The sequence below is a fragment of the Moschus berezovskii genome, chromosome 6, assembly GCF_049115385.1.
Source record: "Moschus berezovskii isolate FMDL1 chromosome 6, NW_MosBer_1.0, whole genome shotgun sequence".
Classification (NCBI taxonomy): Eukaryota; Metazoa; Chordata; class Mammalia; order Artiodactyla; family Moschidae; genus Moschus; species Moschus berezovskii.
The window spans coordinates 29,230,304-29,250,811 of record NC_142465.1 but is presented as its reverse complement, the minus strand read 5'-3'; the positions used below and the strand labels follow the sequence as shown (position 1 = coordinate 29,250,811).

Here is a 20,508-nt window from a genome sequence, read left to right as displayed (position 1 = left end):
GGTAAATAAAAGGAATTGAGTGGAAGGATGGGTGTATCCAAGGTCATAAAGAGCATTTAATTAATTTCAGAGAGGGGAGTAAAAACTTGAGTCTGTAAGCCTAGAGTTAGGAACCTGTAATAATGTGATATGTGTGTGAAATAGTACAAACTGGCCCATTTTAAAGGCACTTGGGTCAATGCTGCTTCCACAGCCCATTTCTTCCCACCACTGAAGAAGAACTGCTTGTGTTCCCTCACTCCCTGGACTACATTATGACTTTTGTGGGTTCTGGGCACTTTTGCCTTCTTGAGTCCCTACCACCATAAAGCTACTAAAAGTAACTTCTTATGACTGTATTGTTATGAAGACAAATATAATTCAGTTAAACTTGTATATTCATTGTTGTCATATTCAGGTTTTTTCTGTTTGAGAAGAAATTAAAATTAACACATTTTCTAGGTTCCTGGAAGGGTTCTGTGCCTAACAGAGAGTTCAGTCGTGCTGCCTTCTTCTTTCACTTCTGAGGTACCACTCACCTCTCTCAGAATGTTGCCTCATCCCATCATTTACTCTTAGTCTCCATGGTTTTCACAGCTAAAATGAAGTTTACTATTTTATTTCCAAGAAATGGATGCTATTCTCAGATGCTAAAACATTTGCAAGCCTAGAAATGTTTTTTTAAAGAAGCTTAGAGACCTGAAGTCATTGCTGATAATAATTTCAGAAAACTTGATAGGGAAATATGAGTAATTAGCACAGTCATGCAATTCAAAAAGGATGAACATCTTCATCAGAGATTAGCACTGCACAGTGAAGAGTATTGGTAGACCCTGCTCTGACTCCTACTAGAGTGAGACTTTATGTTCAGAACCTTAATATTTCCCATTTCACTTTCTATTGTGTTGAATATATATAAATAGATTTAGATGTAGCAAAAGAGCTATTTTTTAAAAATAAAAATCATATTAGTTTTACAGGTCATAGAAATTGCCAACATCTGTTGGATCATAGAAAAAAGCAAGGGAATTCCAGAAAAATATCTACTTCTGCTTCATTGACTATGCTAAAGCCTCTGACTATGTGGATCATTCTGTGGAAAATTCTTAAAGAGATGGGATACCAGACCACCTTACCTGCCTCCTGAGAAACCTGTATGCAGGTCAAGAAGCAACAGTTAGAACTGGACATGGAGCAACGGACTCATTCAAAATTGGGAAAGGAGAATGTCAAGGCTGTATAGTGTCATCCTGCTTATTTGACTTCTATGCAGACTACATCATGCAAAATGCCAGGATAGATGAAGCTCAAGCTGGAAAAATTGCCAGAAAAAATATCAATAACCTCAGATACACAGATGACACTGCCAGCGAAGAAGAACTAAAGAGTGTCTTGATGAAGGTGAAAGAGGAGAGTGAAAAAGCTTTCTTAAAACTCAACATTCCAAAAATGAAGATCATGGCATCCAGTCCCATCACTTCAGGGCACATAGATGAGGGGGGAAGGAAACAGTGACAGACTTTATTTTGGGGGGGGGCTCCAAAATAACAGCAGACGATGACTACAGCCATGAAACTGCTAGCTCCTTGGATGAAAAGCTATGATGAACCTAGATAGTGTGTTAAAAAGCAGAGACATCACTTTGCTGACACAGGCCTGCACAGTCAAAGCTATTGTTTTTCCAGTAGTCACACACAAATGTGAAAGCTGGACCATAAAGAAGGCTGTGCGCCAAAGAATTGCTGCTTTCAAATTGCGGTGCTGGAGAAGACTCTTGAGTATCTCTTGAACTACAAAGAGATCCAACCAGTTAATTCTAAAGAAAATCAACCCTGAATATTCATTGGAAGGGCTGATGCTGAAGCTCCAATACTTTAGCTCCATGATGTGAACAGCTGACTCATTGGAAAAGACCCTGATGCTGGGAAAGATTGAGGGCAGAAGAAGGGGACTACAGAGGATGAGGTGATTGGATGGCATCATCGACTCAATGGATATGAGTGTGAGCAAACTCCAGGAGATAGTGAAGGACAGGGAAGCCTGGCATGCTGCAATCCATGGGGTGGCAAAGAGCCAGACATGACTCAACAACAACAGATCATAGGGAACTTTCTAACCATTGTCTAATTTAGTTGTCCTGATATTCCTGTGGGATAGCTGATAGGGTTTCTCTTTCATGAAGGGCTGAGTAACTTGCCCAGAGTCACACAATTTCTGATAGATCTGTGACCCCTAACCCTGGTCTTCTGACTCCCAGTATATTGTTCTTTATACTACTTCAGCCCTAACTCCCATTCTACTATCATAATAATGATAATGATTTGACAACAAGAATAAATAGTAGTTGTAGCTATCCCTACAACAACCCCTTTGAGATAGAGAAGTAACCTAGTTGTAGAGGTTACACTTTTGCTCTTAGGATTGTTGTTCAGTTGCTAAGTCATGTCTGACTTTGCAACCTCATGGACTGCAACATGCCAGGCTCCTCTGTCCTCCACTGTCTCCCAGAGTTTGCTCAAATTCATGTCTGTTTGAGTCAGCTGTGCTAACCATCTCTTCCTCTGCCGCCCCTTTCTTTTGCCTTCAATCTTTTCCAGGATCAGGGTCTTTTCCAGTAAGTCACCTCTTTCCCATCAGGTGGTCAAAGTATTGGAGCTTCAACAATAGTTCTCCCAATGACTATTCAGGGTTGATTTCTTTTAAGATTGACTGGTTGGATCTCCTTGCAGTCCAAAGGACTCTCAAGAATCTTCTCCAGCACCACAATTTGAAAGCATCAGTTCCTCAGCACTCAGTCTCCTTTATGGTCCAACTCTCACATCTATACACGACTACTGGAAAAACCATAGCTTTGACTGTATGGACCTTTGTCGCCAAAGTGGTGTCTCTGCTTTTGAATATGCTATCTAGTTTTGTTTCAGCTTCCCTTCCAAGAAGTAAGTGTCTTTTAATTTTGTGGCTACAGTCACCGTCTGCAGTGATTTTGGAGCCCAAAATCACTGTCACTGCTTCCACTTCTGTCACTGTTTCCACTTCTTCCTCCTCTATTTGCCATGAAGTGATGGGACCAGATGCCATGATCTTAGTTTTTGAATGTTGAGTTTGAAGCCAGCTTTTTCACTCTACTCCTTCACCCTTTAGTTCCTTTTCACTTTCTGCCATTTGAGTGGTATCATCTGCATATCTGAGTTGTTGATATTTCTCCCAGAAATCTTGATTCCAGCTTGTGATTCAGCCAGCCTGGCATTTTGCATGATGTACTCTGCACAGAAATTAAATAACCAGGGTGACAGTATACAGCCTTGTCGTACTCCCTTCTCAATTTGGAACCAATCAATGTTCCATGTCTAGTTCTCACTGTTGTTTCTTGACCCATATACAGGTTTTTCAGGAGACAGGAAGGTGGTCTGGCACTCCCATCTTCTTAAGGATTTTCTACAGTTTGTTTTGATCCACATGGTCAAAGGCTTCTAGGTCCAAATCCTGGCTTTTCACTCCATAGGTGCGTAACTTGAACACATTTTGTAACCTCTCTTTGCCTCAGCTTCATTATTTGTAACATGATACTACAAATTATACCTCCTTCCAGTGTTGTTGGGAATGTTAAATAAATAATCACTAAAGCACTTGGAAAAGAACCTAAACGTAGCAGACACTACATATTGTTTTTTGCTATTATTATTATCCTTATTCTTTTATATGATCCTAATGGTAACCTTTAGTATATAGGTATTATTGTTGATTCCTGATGGTTCATGAGGCTCAGTGTATTTGCTTTGGCAGATAATTACAGCAATAGGATTTTTACTTTTTAAGAAAAAGTGATTGCTCTTAATAAAGGGGTTGAGTTGCCCTGTAGTAGTGGTTATCAAAGTGTGGGTATTTCCTCATTATAAAATGAGAGAGGGAGAGGAATTAATGGTATAACTTTGTTGAGAGAATTAAATAATATAATGCTTTTAATGTTTCCACTGTTTCTCCATCTATTTCCCATGAAGTGATGGGACCAGATGCCATGATCTTAGTTTTCTGAATGTTGAGCTTCAAGCCAACCTTTTCACTCTCCTCTTTCACTTTCATCAAGAGGCTTTTTAGTTCCTCTTCACTTTCTGCCATAAGGGTGATGTCATCTGCATATCTGAGGTTATTGATATTTCTCCTGGCAATCTTGATTCCAGCTTGTGCCTCTTCCAGCCCAGCGTTCCTCATGATGTACTCTGCATATAAATTATATAAGTAGAGTGACAATATACAGCCTTGACGTACTCCTTTTCCTATTTGGAACCAGTCTGTTGTTCCATGTCCAGTTCTAACTGTTTCTTCCTGACCTGCATGTAGGTTTCTCAAGAGGCAGGTCAGGTGATCTGGTATTCCTGTCTCTTTCTTGAGAGGCCCTTGGACTGCAAGGAGATCCAACCAGTCCATTCTAAAGGATATCAGTCCTGGGTATTCACTGGAAGGACTGATGCTAAAGCTGAAACTCCAATACTTTGGCCACCTCATACGAAGAGTTGACTCACTGGAAAAAGATTCTGAAGCTGGGAGGGATTGGAGGCAGAAGGAGAAGGGGACGACAGAGAATGAGATGGCTGGATGGCATCACCGACTCGATGGACATGAGTTTGAGTGAACTCCGGGAGTTGGTGATAGACAGGGAGGCCTGGTGTATTGTGATTCATGGGGTCACAAAGAGTCAGACACGACTGAGCGACTGAACTGAACTGAACTTAATATACTTAGCATAGTGCTCAATAGATGTAACTCATGGTTACTGTTCAATTTCTTATCTATAGCCTTATTTCTTTTGCTTTTTTTTTTATCATTGTGATTTTCTCATCTTTATTTATTTCTGCATCTGATACAGCCTGTTTGTTATGGGATCTTGGACTTACAGACCTCCTAATTTACATATAAAATTTAAGAAGCTCCCATGAGTTTTGCTTTCTTTTCAAAATATATCTAAATTTTATATTTAGTTCAGTTCAGTTCAGTTGCTCAGTCATGTCTGACTTTGCGACCCCATGAACTGCAGCACGCCAGACCTCCCTGTTCATCAACTCCCAGAGTTTACCCAAACTCACGTCCACTGAGTCGGTGATGCCATCCAACCATCCCATCCTCTGTCATCCCCTTTTCCTCCCACCCTCAATCTTTGCCAGCATCAGGGTCTTTTCAAATGAGTCAGCTCTTCGCATCAGGTGGCCAAAGGACTGGAGTTTCAGCTTCAACATCAGTCCTTCCAATGAACACCCAGGACTGATCTCCTTTAGGATGGACTGGTTGGATTTCCTTGCAGTCCAAGGGACTCTCAAGAGTCTTCTCCAGCACCACAGTTCAAAAGCATCAATTCCTCTGCGCTTTGTATTTAGACAGCTTTTAAAATGTATATGTTTTCTCTGTGGGATGAATTCACTCCACTTCATAGATTAATAAATTTATTGTCTTAGATTTATATTTTAGCCTAAAACTTAATGATACTGAAAGACTTTGTGTCCTTGTAGCCTTTTTTTTAAACTTGAAGTATAGTTGATTTACAGTGTTGTTTTAGTTTCTGTTGTACAGCAGAATGATTCAGTTATACACACCCATATCATTTATTACGGGATATTAAATATAGTTCCAAGTGTTATACAGTATGACAGTACTTTTTGTTGGTCTATCACATATATAGTAGTTTGAATCTGCTAATCCAAAACTCTTAATTTGTCCCTCTCCCCACCCCCTTACCCCTTTTAGTAACCATAAGTTTGTTTTCTATGTCTGTGAGTCCGTTTCTGTTTCATAATAAGCTCATTTGTGTCATATTTTAGATTCCACATATAAGTGATATCACTTGGCATTTGTCTTTCTGTTTCTGACTGACTTCACCTAGTATGATGATCTCAGTCCATCTATGTTGCTGTAGATGACATCATTTTACTCTTTTTATGGCTGAGCAGTATTTCATTGTGTATGTGTATACATCTTCTCTATCCATTCATCTATCAATGGACATTTAGGTTTTTTCTGTGTTTGGCTATTGTAGTAGTGCTACTATGAACATAGGGGTGCATATATCTTTTCAAATTATAGTTTTCTCTGTATATATGCCTGGGAGTGGGATTGCTGTCTCATATGGCAACTCTGTTTTCAGGGTTTGGCTTTTTTTTTTTTTCTTCAGTTTTTTAAGGAACTTCCGTATTGGCTGCACCAATTTACTTTTCTACCAAGAGTGTAGGAGAGTTCTGTTTTCTCCACACCTTCTCTAAGTATCTGTTTGTGGACTTTTTAATGATGGTCATTCTGACCAGTAGATTTGATCTGCATCTCTCTAATAATTACCATTGTTGAGCATGCTTTTTTTTTTTAAGCCAACAACAGGCTGCTGTTATCCAGTTACTAAAAGAAGCAATTAAAGTAAAATATAAATATTTTTTCAGTAGTTCTCATGTGAAAAGGCAAGTCTTCAAAGCATAAACACAGTCCCCTAATAAATTAAGAAATTATGCAGAGGAATTTTCTATTTTTTTTTGAGAATAAATCTATGCTCATTTAAAATTTTTAATTGATTAATTAATTTATTTAATTTTGGCTCTGCTGGGTCTTTGTTGCTGCATGTGGGCTTTCACTAGTTACAGTGATTAGGGGATTCTCATGTTGTAGCAGGGACATAGTAGTTGTGCTGCATGGGCTTAGTTGCTTTGCAGCATGTGGGATCTTTCCCAACTAGGGATCAAACCCATGTCCCCTTCATTGGCAGGCAGATCTTAACCACTGGACCGCCAGGGAATTCCGAAATTTTCAGTTTGAAAGACTGACTCCAGAACTAATGAAAATATTTTATGGGTAATTGTGGGTACTTATGGAAAATTTTAATTCCCTGGTAAGAATATTAAAATATTGACAATTGGATTTTCTGTTGATGATGATCTAGCAAAATGCTTTCTTTTTCTCTTCCTTCCCATCTCCCTGCTCACATTCCTCCTTCTTCCTTCTTTCCTAGCTCTTGTTGACCAAAAGCAGTGTCCCCAGATCTCCCAGAAAAGCAGTTTACCTGTTGTCACCCACTTCTCACTGACATCCAAGATCTGTTTAGAAAATGGTAAGATCCCCTTACCACCCAGAGTGAGAATCACTTCCATTCCCTGAATTTGGAAACTTTCTCTCAGCCATCCTCTTGGTATAACCTCAATAAGAGTCAGACATTTAAGTTTATGGACTCCAAGTCAAACTTTTCAAAGGCATCCCTCTCTAATCCAGCCACCTCTGGTTCCTCCACTCTAGTCCCCTGGGATCTTTTTCTCCAGGGTTCTGAGAAATCAGCTTGGGTAACGAGGGTGTTGGACTCCATGCTTCAGGGACTCTTCTTCCAACTCTGGCTGAAATCTACAGTTAGACTCATTTCATACAGTAAAGAAGATGTCACCCCCAGCCCTAAATTCACATGTTCCCTGCCTAGGAAGAAAGTGCTTCTTCTCCTCCAATGTCCACATAATCTCAGGATATTGGGATTGACTCTGATTAGTCAAGGTAGTGACTCTGATGAGCTCTACTTCAGTTAGGTACCCACATTATGGCCCAATGATGGTTGCCTCGGAATTGGAGTAACACTGTTGGTCAAACCTGGGTCTTTGGCTCATGTGTGGTAAGGAACTGTAACTGTCAGCCCAACTTGAGCTGCATGGGATGGGGGTGGTACGATGCCTCAAAGAAAGGGAAGTCAAGTAGTTCCATAATTTGGGAAGAGAAAGTTAAGCCTGTCCTTATTCTCGTGTTAAGGTGGGGTTAGAGGTGAACAGAGTGGGGAGGAACCAGAATGCCCTGATTCAAAGTTTCACCTGGAGTTATGGCTAAAATGAAGAGCTCATGACTAAGGCAAAAGATCTGGAGACAGAGTAAACAGTAAACATTCTCAGTACAAAATAATGCTTTAAAGCACCTATGCATATGGGGAAAAAATCTGGAAGGAGCCACACCAAAATGGTAACAGTGCTTGTGGGGTAAGATAACCATGTCCTTCCCCATGCCACTCTTTATTTTCCAAATTTTATTCTACGTGTAATTTACTGGTTTATTTAATGCATTAGACTTGGAATAAAGAAATAGCAGGTTTTCTGTTGGTGGATCCTTCCATATGTTCATTACCAGGGTAGAGTTTTTATAAAGGAAGAACTGTAGAGCTAAGAGGCCTTAGAAATCATCTCATTCAGCTCCCCCATTTTACTGATGACAAAACTGGAGCCCAGAGATGTTGAGTACCCAAACTAGTGAGTAGGAGAATCAGGAACTGAACCCAAGTCTATTGACTACCTATAAAATGTTCTCCTTGATAGATGGGATTCTATCCTGAGGATGCTAAAATCACATGATGTGAAGACATTCTTGAAAGGCCTCTAATACTTGAGATGTCATCATAGGGGGTTAAAGATATGATCCCTTCAGTGTAAATCCTCCTATAGGAAAAATAATTCTTAAGCTGTGCTTTGATATAAATGGATTTGGGTTTTTTCCCACCAGGTAGACTTTGGTAGACTGATGGCTGGATAGGGTCTACCCGGTGAGTGCTGGCTCAGTATACAGTTTGAAATGTCCCTGTTGTGTTAATGTGTGTGTCTTTTTTTTTTTAAGGTTGGGTACTACAGCATCCTTCCTCAAAACTGGAAATTCTGAAATGGAAGACAATTCTTGATACTGCTGTGAAGAAACTACAAGTAGCCATAATGCAAATGTAGGAGCCCTTTGCAGTCTTTAGAATTCTATACTTTTATTAGGTAGCTGATACAGAGTGTGGGTGTTAGTTGCTGAGTTGTGTCAGACTGTTTACGACCCCATGAACTATAACCTGCCAGGCCCTTCTGTCCATGGAATTCTCCACACAAGAATACTGGTGTGGGTTGCCATTTCCTTCTCCAGTGGATCTTTCCGACTCAGGGACTGAACCCAGGTCTCCCGCATAGCAGGCATATTCTTTACCATCTGAGCCACCAGGGTGTAGGCAAGAAGAGATGCAGAGCCTATGGGACTCTGGACAAGTTACCCTATCACTTTGCCTATTGTATCTGTACTATAAAAAATATATACCTACTCACAAACCCTTCTCTTCCTGGTAACTCATGGAAAAGTCACTCTGCGGTACAAGACTTACCCGTCAACCAACCTTGTTAGGTAGGCTGTAAAAGATCACCTGTGACGACGATGGGGAGGAGGAAGGGAATCAGGGAAAGAAAAGCCAGCTGTAAGCAAAGCACTGTTCTAAGGAAACATAAAATCAGTCCCTATGTTCAAGGAGCTAATGGGAAACTAAACATCTCAACAAATTAACAATCAATACATGACAAATCAAACAAATGGGAGGAGGTAATAACAATAGCAAGCACTGGAAAGCGTCTACTCTGTGATGGACAGTGGACCTGCCACTTTACAGGTGTTATCTATACTCCTTACAAGGATCCAACAGAAGAGGTCTGATTATCACTCCCAGGTTATAGATGAGAAAACTAATGTGCCGGGAAATGTGGCAATTCATTGAGTCATATAGCTGGAAAAAGGCAGAGCAAGGGTAAGACCCAGCAGAGCTAAGACCCCAAAGTCCACTCACTCTCCACCATTCTTCTCTAGTTCCTCACTGCCCGCTGGTGTGAAACTCACCACTTATCGCTTTGGGGATTGTATTTTAAATATATGCCTGAAAGTGAAAGTCGCACAGTCATGTCCCACTCTTTGCGACCCCATGGACTAAAACAGAAATCTCTAGGCCAGTTCTGGAGTGGGTAGCCTTTCCCTTCTCCAAGGGATCTTCCCAACCCAGGGATCGAACCGAGGTCTTCTGCATTGCAGATGGATTCTTTACCAGCTAAACTATGAGGGAAGACCAATGTATGCTTAGTATTTAAAGTATTTAAAGTTATCTATATGTAAAAAAAAAAGTAAGTTGCAAAATGAAAAGTGTTTAGATGAGAAGCAAATAAGTTTTGACATTTGATAAATCTAAATCATGCGATCAGTTGACTCATTGGAAAAGACTCTGATGCTGGGAAATGTTGGGGGCGGGAGGAGAAGGGGACGACAGAGAATGAGATGGCCGGATGGCATCACCGACTCTATGGACATGAGTTTGAGTGAACTCCGGGAGTTGGTGATGGACAGGGAGGCCTGGCGTGCTGTGATTCGTGGGGTCGCAGAGAGTTGGACACGACTGAGTGACTGAACTGAACTGAAATCTAGATTAAGAGAGATCTTATAATACAATGTCAAATTCTTTTTTTTTTTTAATTAAAAATTTTTTTGGCCACACACCACACAGCTTGCAGGATCTTAGTTCCCTGACCAGGAATTGAACTCGTACCCCCTGGGGTGTAAGCACCGAGTTTTAACTGCTGGGCCATCAGGGAAGTCCCAACAATGTCAAATTGTTTTTTAGATTTTTCTGAAATCCTGACTTTTTCCTACTCTGGACAAGAATCGAGCAGTTTGTACAACACAACTGGGATAGAAAGACCTGCATCCATCTGACTTGGTCTCTGTTAATGATGTCTCGCCCACCAACTCCTTTAAGGAACAGGAGAGGCAGAGCAAGCACCAGAGTCCAGGTCTTGGCGAGCAATAAGATATTAAAAATATTGTTCTGAAAGTTCTTGGTGATTTAATTGATAAAGAGTAAGTTTTAGTGAAATTTTCTAAAAATTGAAATCAGGGTTAAAAGTTTTAATGTAATTTAAATTAGTAAATTTAGTATTTAAATTTATACTACATTAAAACACCTACGCATGGTGTTTAATTCTTATTATTGTTTAGTTATCAATGTTTTGTTTTAAGATTTTTTTCCCATTGTTTTTGTAACTGGAAAAAACCTTTCCTTGCTTTCAAGTTAGATAGATCTATATGATTTTTTTATTTCTTTTTTCTACATTTAGCTGGAAATTTTGTTGTGTATGGTGTGCGGTAATGAGATTCAAGTTTTATTCCTCCCATGCCAATGATAATGATAGCTAGTATTTATTGAGTGCTGATAATGATGGGGTATATTGAGTGATCATTTTGTATAGGGCAGTACATCAAGCAATTTATTGATAGATGCCTTCGTGAGTAAGTCACTCCTTTTACATCAAGGTCAGAAAGCTAATAAGTGGGTAAACTTTTATATAAGCTTAGGTTTATCTGATACCAAAGCCTGTGCATTTATCCATAACACTATATTACCTCTTTGCAGGCTTTTATTGAATACATCCTCTTGTTATCCACTAATTTGAGTTCTCAACCTGATCATAGCTTCAGTTTCATATACACTAGTATGCTTTTGAGCTGTGTATTCTATTTCATTGATCTGCCTATTGAGATTTCAGCTATTTTTAAAATTTAATTGAAGTATAGTTGCTTTACAATGTTGTGTCAATCTCTGCTATACAGTTAAGTGACTTGGGCTTCCCTGATGGCTTAGTGGGTAAAGACTCTGGCTGCAGGAGATGTAGAAGACTTGTTCGATCCCCAAGTTGGGAAGATCCCCTGGAGAAGGAAATGTCAACCCTCTCCAGTATTCTTGCCTGGGAAATCCCATGGAGAGAGGAGTCTGGCAGGCTACAGTCCATGGCATTTCAGAAGAGTCAGACACGCCTGAGCAACTGAGCACAAAATGTGACTCAGTTACATACATATAGACTTTTTTTAAAATATTCTTTTCCATAATGGTTTATCACAGGATACTGAATATAGTTCCCTGTGCTATGCAGTAAGACTTTGTTGTTTATCCATCCTGTATATAATAGCTTACATCCGCTAATCCCCAACTGCCAGTTCTTTCCTCCACCATGCCTCTACCCCTTGGCAACCACAAGTCTTCTCTGGTGTCTGTGAGTCTTTTTCTGTTTTGTAGATAAGTTCATTTATGTCATATTTTGTGCATGCATGCGAAGTAACTTCAGCTATGTTCGACTCTTCAATCCTGTGTACTATATTCTGCCAGGCTCCTCTGTCCATGGGATTCTCCAGACAAGAATACTGGAGTGAGTTGCCATGCCCTTCTTCAGGGGATCTTCCCGACCCAGGGATTGAACCCACATCTCCTGTGGTTCCTGCACTGCAGGTCGATTCTTTACCACTGAGCCAACGGGAAGCCCATTTTAGATTTTAGATTCCACGTATAAATGATATCATACGATATTTATCTTTCTGTTTCACTTTACTTAGTATGTTAATCTCTAGGCCCATCCGTGTTGCTGAAAATGGCATTACTTCATTCATTTTTATGGCTGAGTAGTATTCCATTGTATATATGTACCACCTCTTCTTTATCCATTCATCTATCAGTGGACATTAGGTTGTTTCCTTGTCTTAGCTATTGTGAATAGTGCTGCTGTGAACATAGGGGTTCATGAATCTTTTCAAATTATAGTTTTGTATGTGCCCAGGCATTCGGTCCCATCACTTCATGACAAGTAGAAGGGGAAAAAGTGGAAGCAGTGACAGATATTATTTTCTTAGGCTCCATAATCACTGTGGACAGTGACTGCAGCCATGAAATTAAAAGATGCTTGCTCCCAGGAAGGAAAGCTATGACGAACCTAGACAGCATATTATTAATAACAAGCAGAGCCATCACTTTGCTAACAAAGGTCCATATAGTCAAAGGTATGGTTTTTCCAGTAGTCATGAATAGATGTGAGAGTAGGACCATAAGGAAGGCTGAGCACCAAAGAACTGATGCTTTCAAACTGTGGTGCTGGAGAAGACCCTTGAGCATCCCTTGGACTACAAGGAGATCAAACCAGTCAATCCTAAAGGAAATCAGTCCTGAATATTCATTGGAAGGACTGATGCTGAAGCTCCAATACTTTGGCTACCTGATGGGAAAAACCAACTCTTTGGAAAAGACCCTAATGCTGGGAATTTTGAAGGCAAAAGGAGAAGGGGGTGGTAAAGGATGAGATGGTCAGATAGCATCACTGACTCAATGGACACCAATTTGAGTAAACTCTAGGAAATAGTAGAGGACAGAGGAGCCTGGTGTGCTGCAGTCCATGAGGTTGCAGAATCGGACATAGCTTAGCAACTGAACAACAGATGTGCCCAGGAATGGGATTGCTGGATCATGTGGTAATTCTTAGTTTTCTGAGGACCCTCCACACTGCTCTCTATAGTGGCTGGGCCAGTTTGCATTCCCAACAGTATAGGAGGCTTCCCTTTTCTCCACACCCTCTCTAGCATTTGTCATCTGTAGGCATTTTAATGATGGCCGTTTTGACCAGTGTAAGATAATACCTTGTTGTAGTTTTGATCTGCATTTCTCTAGTATTTAGCGATGTTGAGCATATTTTCATATGCCTTCTGGCCAGCTGTTTGTCTTCTTTGGCGAAATGTCCATTAAAGTCTTCTGCTCATTTCTTGTTTTTTTGTTGTTATAATTGAGTTAAATGAGCTGTTTGTATAGTTTGGAGATTAAGCCCTTGTCTATCACATCATTTGCAGATATTTTCTCCCACACTGAATGTTGTTTTTCCAGGTCTTTTTTTTTTTTTTCTGGTTTCTTTTTGCTATGCAAAATCTTGTAAGTTTGATTAGGTCCCATTTGTTTATTTTTGTTTTTCTATTGCCTTAGTTAACTGACCTGAGAAAACATTGATATGATTTATGTCAGAGAATGTTTTGCCTGTGCTCTCTTCTAGGGGTTTTATGGTGTAATGTCTTATGTTTAAGTCTTTAAGTCATTTTGAGTTTATTTTTTTGTAAGGTGTGAGTGTGTGTTCTAACTTCATTGATTTATATTCATCTGTCCAACTTACCTAGCACTACTTGCTGAAGAGACTATCTTTTCACCATTTTTTATTCTTCCCTCCTTTTTTGAAGATTAATTGACCATGGGTATGTGAATTTATTTCAACTATTTTAATTATTTAGATTATAAAGTATGAGACAGGCAGCTGTGATGGTAAGAAAGAATCCTTGAAGCCAAATTGATAGGGTTAAAATCCCAGCTCCATCAATTCGTGTGACCTTGGGAAAGTCACTTAATTGCCCTTTGCCTCATTTTCCTCATCTGTAAAATAGGGATAATCTTAGTAGCTATCTTTTATAGTTGTTGTAAAGATTCCTAGCACAAATAGGCATTCAATAAGTATTAATTATTACTGTCTTAGTATCTGGTACAGCAAATCTCCTCTGGTTACTCTTTCTACTTCAAAGCATCTTAATCAGTTTCACCAACTCATTCTTCCCAGTGAATTATAGAATTAGTTTTTCAAGTTTAAAAAAGTCTCAGAAGATATGGAGCAGGCAGCATATTTTAATGAAAAGGAAACTAAGCTTACAGGGAGCATTTTGTACTCTATGTACTTTCCACTCAATTCTGCTGTGAACCTAAAACTCTAAAAAATAATATCTTTTTAAAAATTGAAAGAAAAAACTTGGAGTCAGAACACCCAGGTTCTCTAATCAGTGGGCATGAGATCTTGGGTAAGTCACTCCCTGAACTCCCTGAATCTCTGTTTCTTTAGCCATTTAGAGGTAATAATATGTCTTCTGCTGCTTACCATAACATGTTGTGACACAATATATATAAACATTCTTTATAGACACTAAAGCACTAAGCAAGTAAAAAGCATTCTTTAATAATACCCCAATACCATCGGAAGTGGTTGCTTGTAACAAATAGGTTTAGAACTAAGACAGGATAGCTTGGCAAAGTAGATGGAAGAGGCAGATTTTACTGGAACATAGCAACTGGCATGAGTAAGATGCTTTTATACATGACCCACAGTAATAAACTGCATCAAGGGAGTGGTTTTGTAACAATGAGACTTGCTAATTGTCCTGGTAGAACTGGGAGAATCCATTCTCAAGGGATCTGTCATATACAGGATCCAAGTTTTTTAAAGCACGTGTAATTTTGCAGTTTATGCATTACAAAACATTTCTGTAAGAAAAGCGACCAAATATTAACATCCCCTGATTACCAGGATGAGAGATATTAATAGCATGGAGATTAAATAAATGCTTGCTGAACAAATGCAGTTTTACGCAAGTCAGATCTATCAGCCATTTTACCCTACCAAATTTCTATCACATTTGCTTAACATTATAGAATTTTAATAGTCAGGCCCAGAGAAATTGAAGGCTAAAGAATAAAGTCTCTAACTTCATTGGCAGATCCACACTAGGATACACTATGGATTTATCACAGGAAGTTTAGTCTGACAAACATAGTCTGAATCTTCTCATCCCAGACCAGACAGATCCCAGGACACTCTGTACAGCAGAGCACATTCGCTAGACCAGGTCTACCTAGAGCTGCTCTCTGGGCCTGAATCTGGGCTATAACTAATGAAGCTCTCATATTCACTGTTAGAGTATGGTGATGCAAAAACACTAGTCTGCCAATTTCAGACTTGCTTCTACCCATTCATTTGCTGTGTGACCTGGGGTACAGGGCTAATGTCTGTTAAGGTTTAGAGCCCAAGCTTTGGAATCCACACAACTTTCGTGCTACCATTTGCCAACCACGGAACTTGGGGCACTTAGTTTCTCAAGCCTTACTTTACTCATAAGAAATGGAAATCCTACTAGAATCTACCTTATAGAGTTGTTCAAAGCATTAAATGGAATAATGTAGCTAAAAGCACAATTTGTAGAACAGTAACTCTTATTTAGCAATTTTATTTATTTTTTTTTAAATTATAAAATTTAATAAAGAGACGAGACTAAACAAAAAAAAATTTCTAACACAAAATTAAAATTTCAAGTTCACAGATTTATGTTATGCCAAAAAAGTACAGAAACAAGATTGTATTTACACAAGTTTCATAATAAAATAATGAAAAAGGCAAGACAGGTGATAGTCAGAAGAATGACAATATAGAAATAGCATATAATTATTAAATGGAGAATGAACTAGATCTAACAAGTCCTTAGCATGGACCATTCTTTAATCAGGCTTCCTCTATCAGAAAATTTTAGTGCACGATACACCCAACTCACTCACTTCACACATACACCAGCACAAACTCAGCACAGAAATCATTCATCTCAACATCCTCTAATCTATACAGAATTCCTCAGATATAATTACAATTGCAATGCGTTCCATAAACGCATATCAACGCGCACGGTGGTGCAGACGAAGAGGTTCTATACAAAGCCATTCTCCGAGCAGGCTCGATTCCTGGGTTCTGCCAGCCAATGCCAAATCAGTGAATAATTTGCTGGATCATAAAATAATTTTGCTGAAGAATCAGTCACCAGTCTAGCTATTATGTTTTTTAAAAAGGGGGGGTGGGAGAGGTGAAGTTGGGCTTCTGTGAAGAAAAAAGGAGGAAAATTCCCAAATTAAAGAAGTCCTTAGGCAGATCTGACTTCAGATAACCCAGTATTATAGTACAATCCAGTATCTGAAAGCAGTGCACCGGTTGTTAAAACCGGTGCACCGGTTGTTCAAAATTGGTGTGTCATCAGATTCGGGGTCTGCAAACCCCTTGAGTGAAGGCTTCAAATTTTCTAAACCCACAGGAGATTTTAAATTTGGAGTTTCATCTGATTCTAAACCTGAAGAAGTCAAAAAAGACAGTAAAAATGACAGTGATTTTAAGTTTGGACTTTCTTCTGGTTTAAGCAATCCAGCTCCTTTAGCTCCATTTCAGTTTGGGGTGTCTAGTCTCAGGCAGCAGGAAAAGAAAGAAGAACCGCCTCAGTCTTCATTCACAGGCTTTAACCCCCCAGGCTTTAACCCCCCAGGCTTTGGATCTATATCATCTTCAGGGGCATTATTTTCTGCTGGTTCTCAGCCTGCACCACCTACTTTTGGGACAGTGTCAAGCAGTGGACAGCCTCCTGTGTTTGGACAGCAACCTAGTCAGTCTGCATTTGGCTCTGGAACAGCCCCTAATTCCAGTTCCGTTTTCCAATTTGGCAGCAGCACTACTACAAATTTCAACTTCACCAACAACAATCCGTCAGGAGTGTTCACGTTTGGTGCAAGTCCCAGCACGCCTGCGGCCTCAGCCCAGCCCTCTGGCTCAGGGGGCTTTCAGTTTAGCCAGTCTTCAGCAGCGTTTACCGTGGGGTCAAATGGGAAAAACATATTCTCTTCTTCTGGAACTTCAGTTCCTGGTCGAAAGATAAAGACTGCTGTTAGACGCAAGAAATAAAGGTCATGATGTGTTATACACAGTTTTAACAACCGGTGTATTTAGCAATTTTAGATCCCTTTTCTATGCTTTGGTTCCTTCATTTGTAAAACAGGATTAGATATTCTCCAGATATCCTTCAGTTCTTAACAATCAATGAATGCCCCCACCATGTGGAATTTAGCTTACTGTTAGATTCATAGACCAATTTGATTTAAGATGAATTGACATGTAGTTCCCTTTCTATTTCAGCCTCTGTCTTTGAATAGTCTAGATACAAAAATCTGAGATAATTGGGTAGCTTCTGACTTAGAAAATGACTGTTCCTTAAGTCCTGACAATGACTTTTCCTGGGAATAACCAGCCACCCAAAATTCTAATAAACCATTTTGTGTAAGTATCAGGGCTTTTCTGTTTTTAAAAAATATTTATTTATTTATTTGGTTGCTTCGGGTCTTAGTTGCAGCCCTCAAGATCTTCGTCGCATCATACAGGGTGCACAGACTCTCTAGTTGTGGCCTGTGGGCTCAGTTGCTCTGTGGCATGTGGGATTTTAGCTCCCCTATCAAGGATCCAACCTGCGTCTTCCTCTGCCTGGCAAGGTGGATTCTTAACCACTGGACCACCGGGGAAATCCAAAGACATTTTTGTTAAACTTATCAATTTGGTGATAATTATCACCTGCTGGAGAATCCAGAGGTCAACTTCTGGGATCACTAACAATACTTTGAGAAAAGGCAGAGATGAACTAGTCTTTACTGGCATGGGAGGCTGACTAGACGTCACACAATGACTAAAAGACTCTTTATCTAGGGGTCTGTTAAAGGGATTACAAAAGGAAGTGCTTCTTTAAAAATTGTAATGGAGAACTTCACTGAATTTTAGCTGCCTATCTTGAGTATTTGAGTAATGTGGGATTTATATAAATATAGGAGATTTGGCAGTGGAGTTTTTTGCCCTATAGCTTTTGTATCTTAATTTTTGGCCATATTGGTAAGGAGAAGGACCATGTTTTTTTTTTTTTTTTTTTCAATGATTTATAGGGTTTACCTGGAGGAGAGAATGGCAACCCATTCCCATATTCTTGCTTGGAGAATCCCATGGACAGAGGAGACTGGTGGGTTATGATCCAGGGGTTGCAAAGAGTTGGGCACTACTGAAGCAACTCATGCGACGAGTTGACTCACTGGAAAAGACTCTGATGCTGGGAAGGATTGGGGGTGGGAGGAGAAGGGGACGACAGAGAATGAGATAGATGGCTGGATGGCATCACCGACTCGATGGACATGAGTTTGAGTGAACTCCGGGAGTTGGTGATGGACAGGGAGGCCTGGCGTGCTGTGATTCATGGGGTTGCAAAGAGTCGGACACGACTGAGTGACTGAACTGAACTGAACTGAAGCAACTTAGCAGTAGCAGCATAGGTTTTACACTTCAGAGGCATACTTACCTTTCTTTCAAGAATAATCTAAAATGGTCCATTGTGGAAAGTCACAGAAAGGCATTGATTGAAAGGGCAGAGGTATGGGCTTGGAGAATGATAATTAAACTTGGGTTTCCAGTTGGCTTATACATGGGTGGTGTTAAGCTGAAATCCTGCCAGCCTTTGATGCTTATAAATGGAGTGGCATGTGTGTGTTCTGGTGTGGGGAAGAGTAGAAATCTATAAGTGCTTTGCTTTTGTCACGTCATTCAAAAATTTTGCCCACTCACCTCATTTTTGGCAGTGGGAAACATTTTCATGAGAACACAAGAAAGAAAAGAAGGAGCAGCAGGAGAAGGAAAGTGAGAGACGAGACAAAAGTAGGGGAGAGAAAGTAATTGTTTTAATCAAGCATTTCCATTTTCTAGCAGATTTGGCTCTTGCCCACCCTCCTGGATCTGATTCTTTGCTCACAGGACTTCTGAGAAGCACCTCCTCCACCTTCTCTGAGAGGGGTCAGAGACCCTTGCTGATTGCCACCAACACCGGCAATGGGGTGGCTATTATACCTCTCCTTTCATTAATCAGCTGTGTTATTTCCAGTTAGTTATTTTTAATCCTTTAAAAATCCTTTCAGCATAACTCTTTCCACATTCCAAGTCCCTCCCTCAGCCAACAAATGCATAGGCGTGCACACTCAAACACACACTGACCAATTCTTCCCATTATTCCAAGGTTATGCTTGAGAAATGCCAGCTCAGTTTTAGGAGTTTTCAAGTGCACCTTAAAATGAAATCCACTGAGGATTCCTGTTTGAAACTGCTGTGTATCTGAAGGGATTTGCTGAGGGCAGTCTTAGATCTTCTTTCACCTCAGCTGTTGCTGAGGTTTATTTGTTTTGAATCTTACCCTGTGCTTGGAAACTCCCAAACTGCTAACTCTTTCTCTAATAAAGTAGCTCCTACCTCCCCTAATTAGAATCTGGACATTTCTGATTATTCTCAAATGTTGATAATGAGTCCGCCCAATTCCATCTTCATATTATATCTTAATAACCCAAAAGCTCAGCAGCCCATCTTTGGTAGCTCAGACCATGACTAAGTAAGTCCTGCTAGCCAGTCCATGGGGATATTAAACAGGTACTGTTGGTCTCCAAGGCAGCTAAGAACATCTCTTTAAACTCTGTTTTGCCAACCTGACTCTGGAGGCTGCTGCTATGGCATGTTGCCAGCAGTTCCTACTTGGCACACTTGAGTACATGAGTGTGTGTGTCTGTATGTGCATGTGTGTGTATTCATGTGTGTATACCTTTGCATGTGTTAGTGGCAAGAAGGTCTGCCTCACTGGCTGGATTTCAAACAAAGAGCCTTGGTTAATCTGAATTTTTTAAGTACCTTATACTATGCCCACAGGTCTTGTAGCACCCAACACTAGGAATGTAGGGAGCAGTATTGTGAAGTGAACAGAGCAGAGAGTGTGGCATTGATATGGATGGCATTGCATCCAGCCTTTTTTTTTGGGGGGGGGTTATGTTTGTTTGTTTTTGGTTGTTCTACACAGCATATGAGATCTTAATTTCCCAACCAGGGATCGAATCCATGCCCCCTACATTGGAAGTGGAGCTTCCACTGGACTGCCAGGGAAGTCCTTGGCATTGCAACCAGGCTTTACCATATAGCTGCAAAACTCGGTCACTCTCATAAGAATGGGGACAGAGAGCATGTTTCTCATAAGAATGTATAAGTTTTGACTGCAGAAGACACCTAGTGAATATTTATGAATGGTTAAATGAATGTTCTAACAGGCTATCTTAATTTGAAGGTTTCTGTCTGAAACCTAGAAGCCAGGTAGTTTCATATTCACCTGCCCTTTTCCTTGACCATCATATTATTAATGAATATGTATATATATGTTCCCCACTAAATTGTAACAAAAACAATTATTCATTTTAACAGATGACATGCTAATCATTAGGGTCTGGCCCAGAGGTCTGTGTGCATTAGTTAGTCAGAAATT

General features: G+C 40.0%; 1 protein-coding gene across 1 annotated transcript in view; it reads left to right on the top strand.

Annotated features, from left to right (window-relative positions):
- LOC129535967 (uncharacterized) overlaps nucleotides 1-20,508 on the top strand; it is a 126,958-nt gene that overhangs the window by 13,382 nt on the left and 93,068 nt on the right. The window contains exons 5-6 of the mRNA XM_088836980.1: nucleotides 6,962-7,060; nucleotides 8,587-8,686. Coding sequence (XP_088693106.1) covers nucleotides 6,962-7,060; nucleotides 8,587-8,686 — 199 coding nt within the window. The remainder of the gene's footprint in view (nucleotides 1-6,961; nucleotides 7,061-8,586; nucleotides 8,687-20,508) is intronic.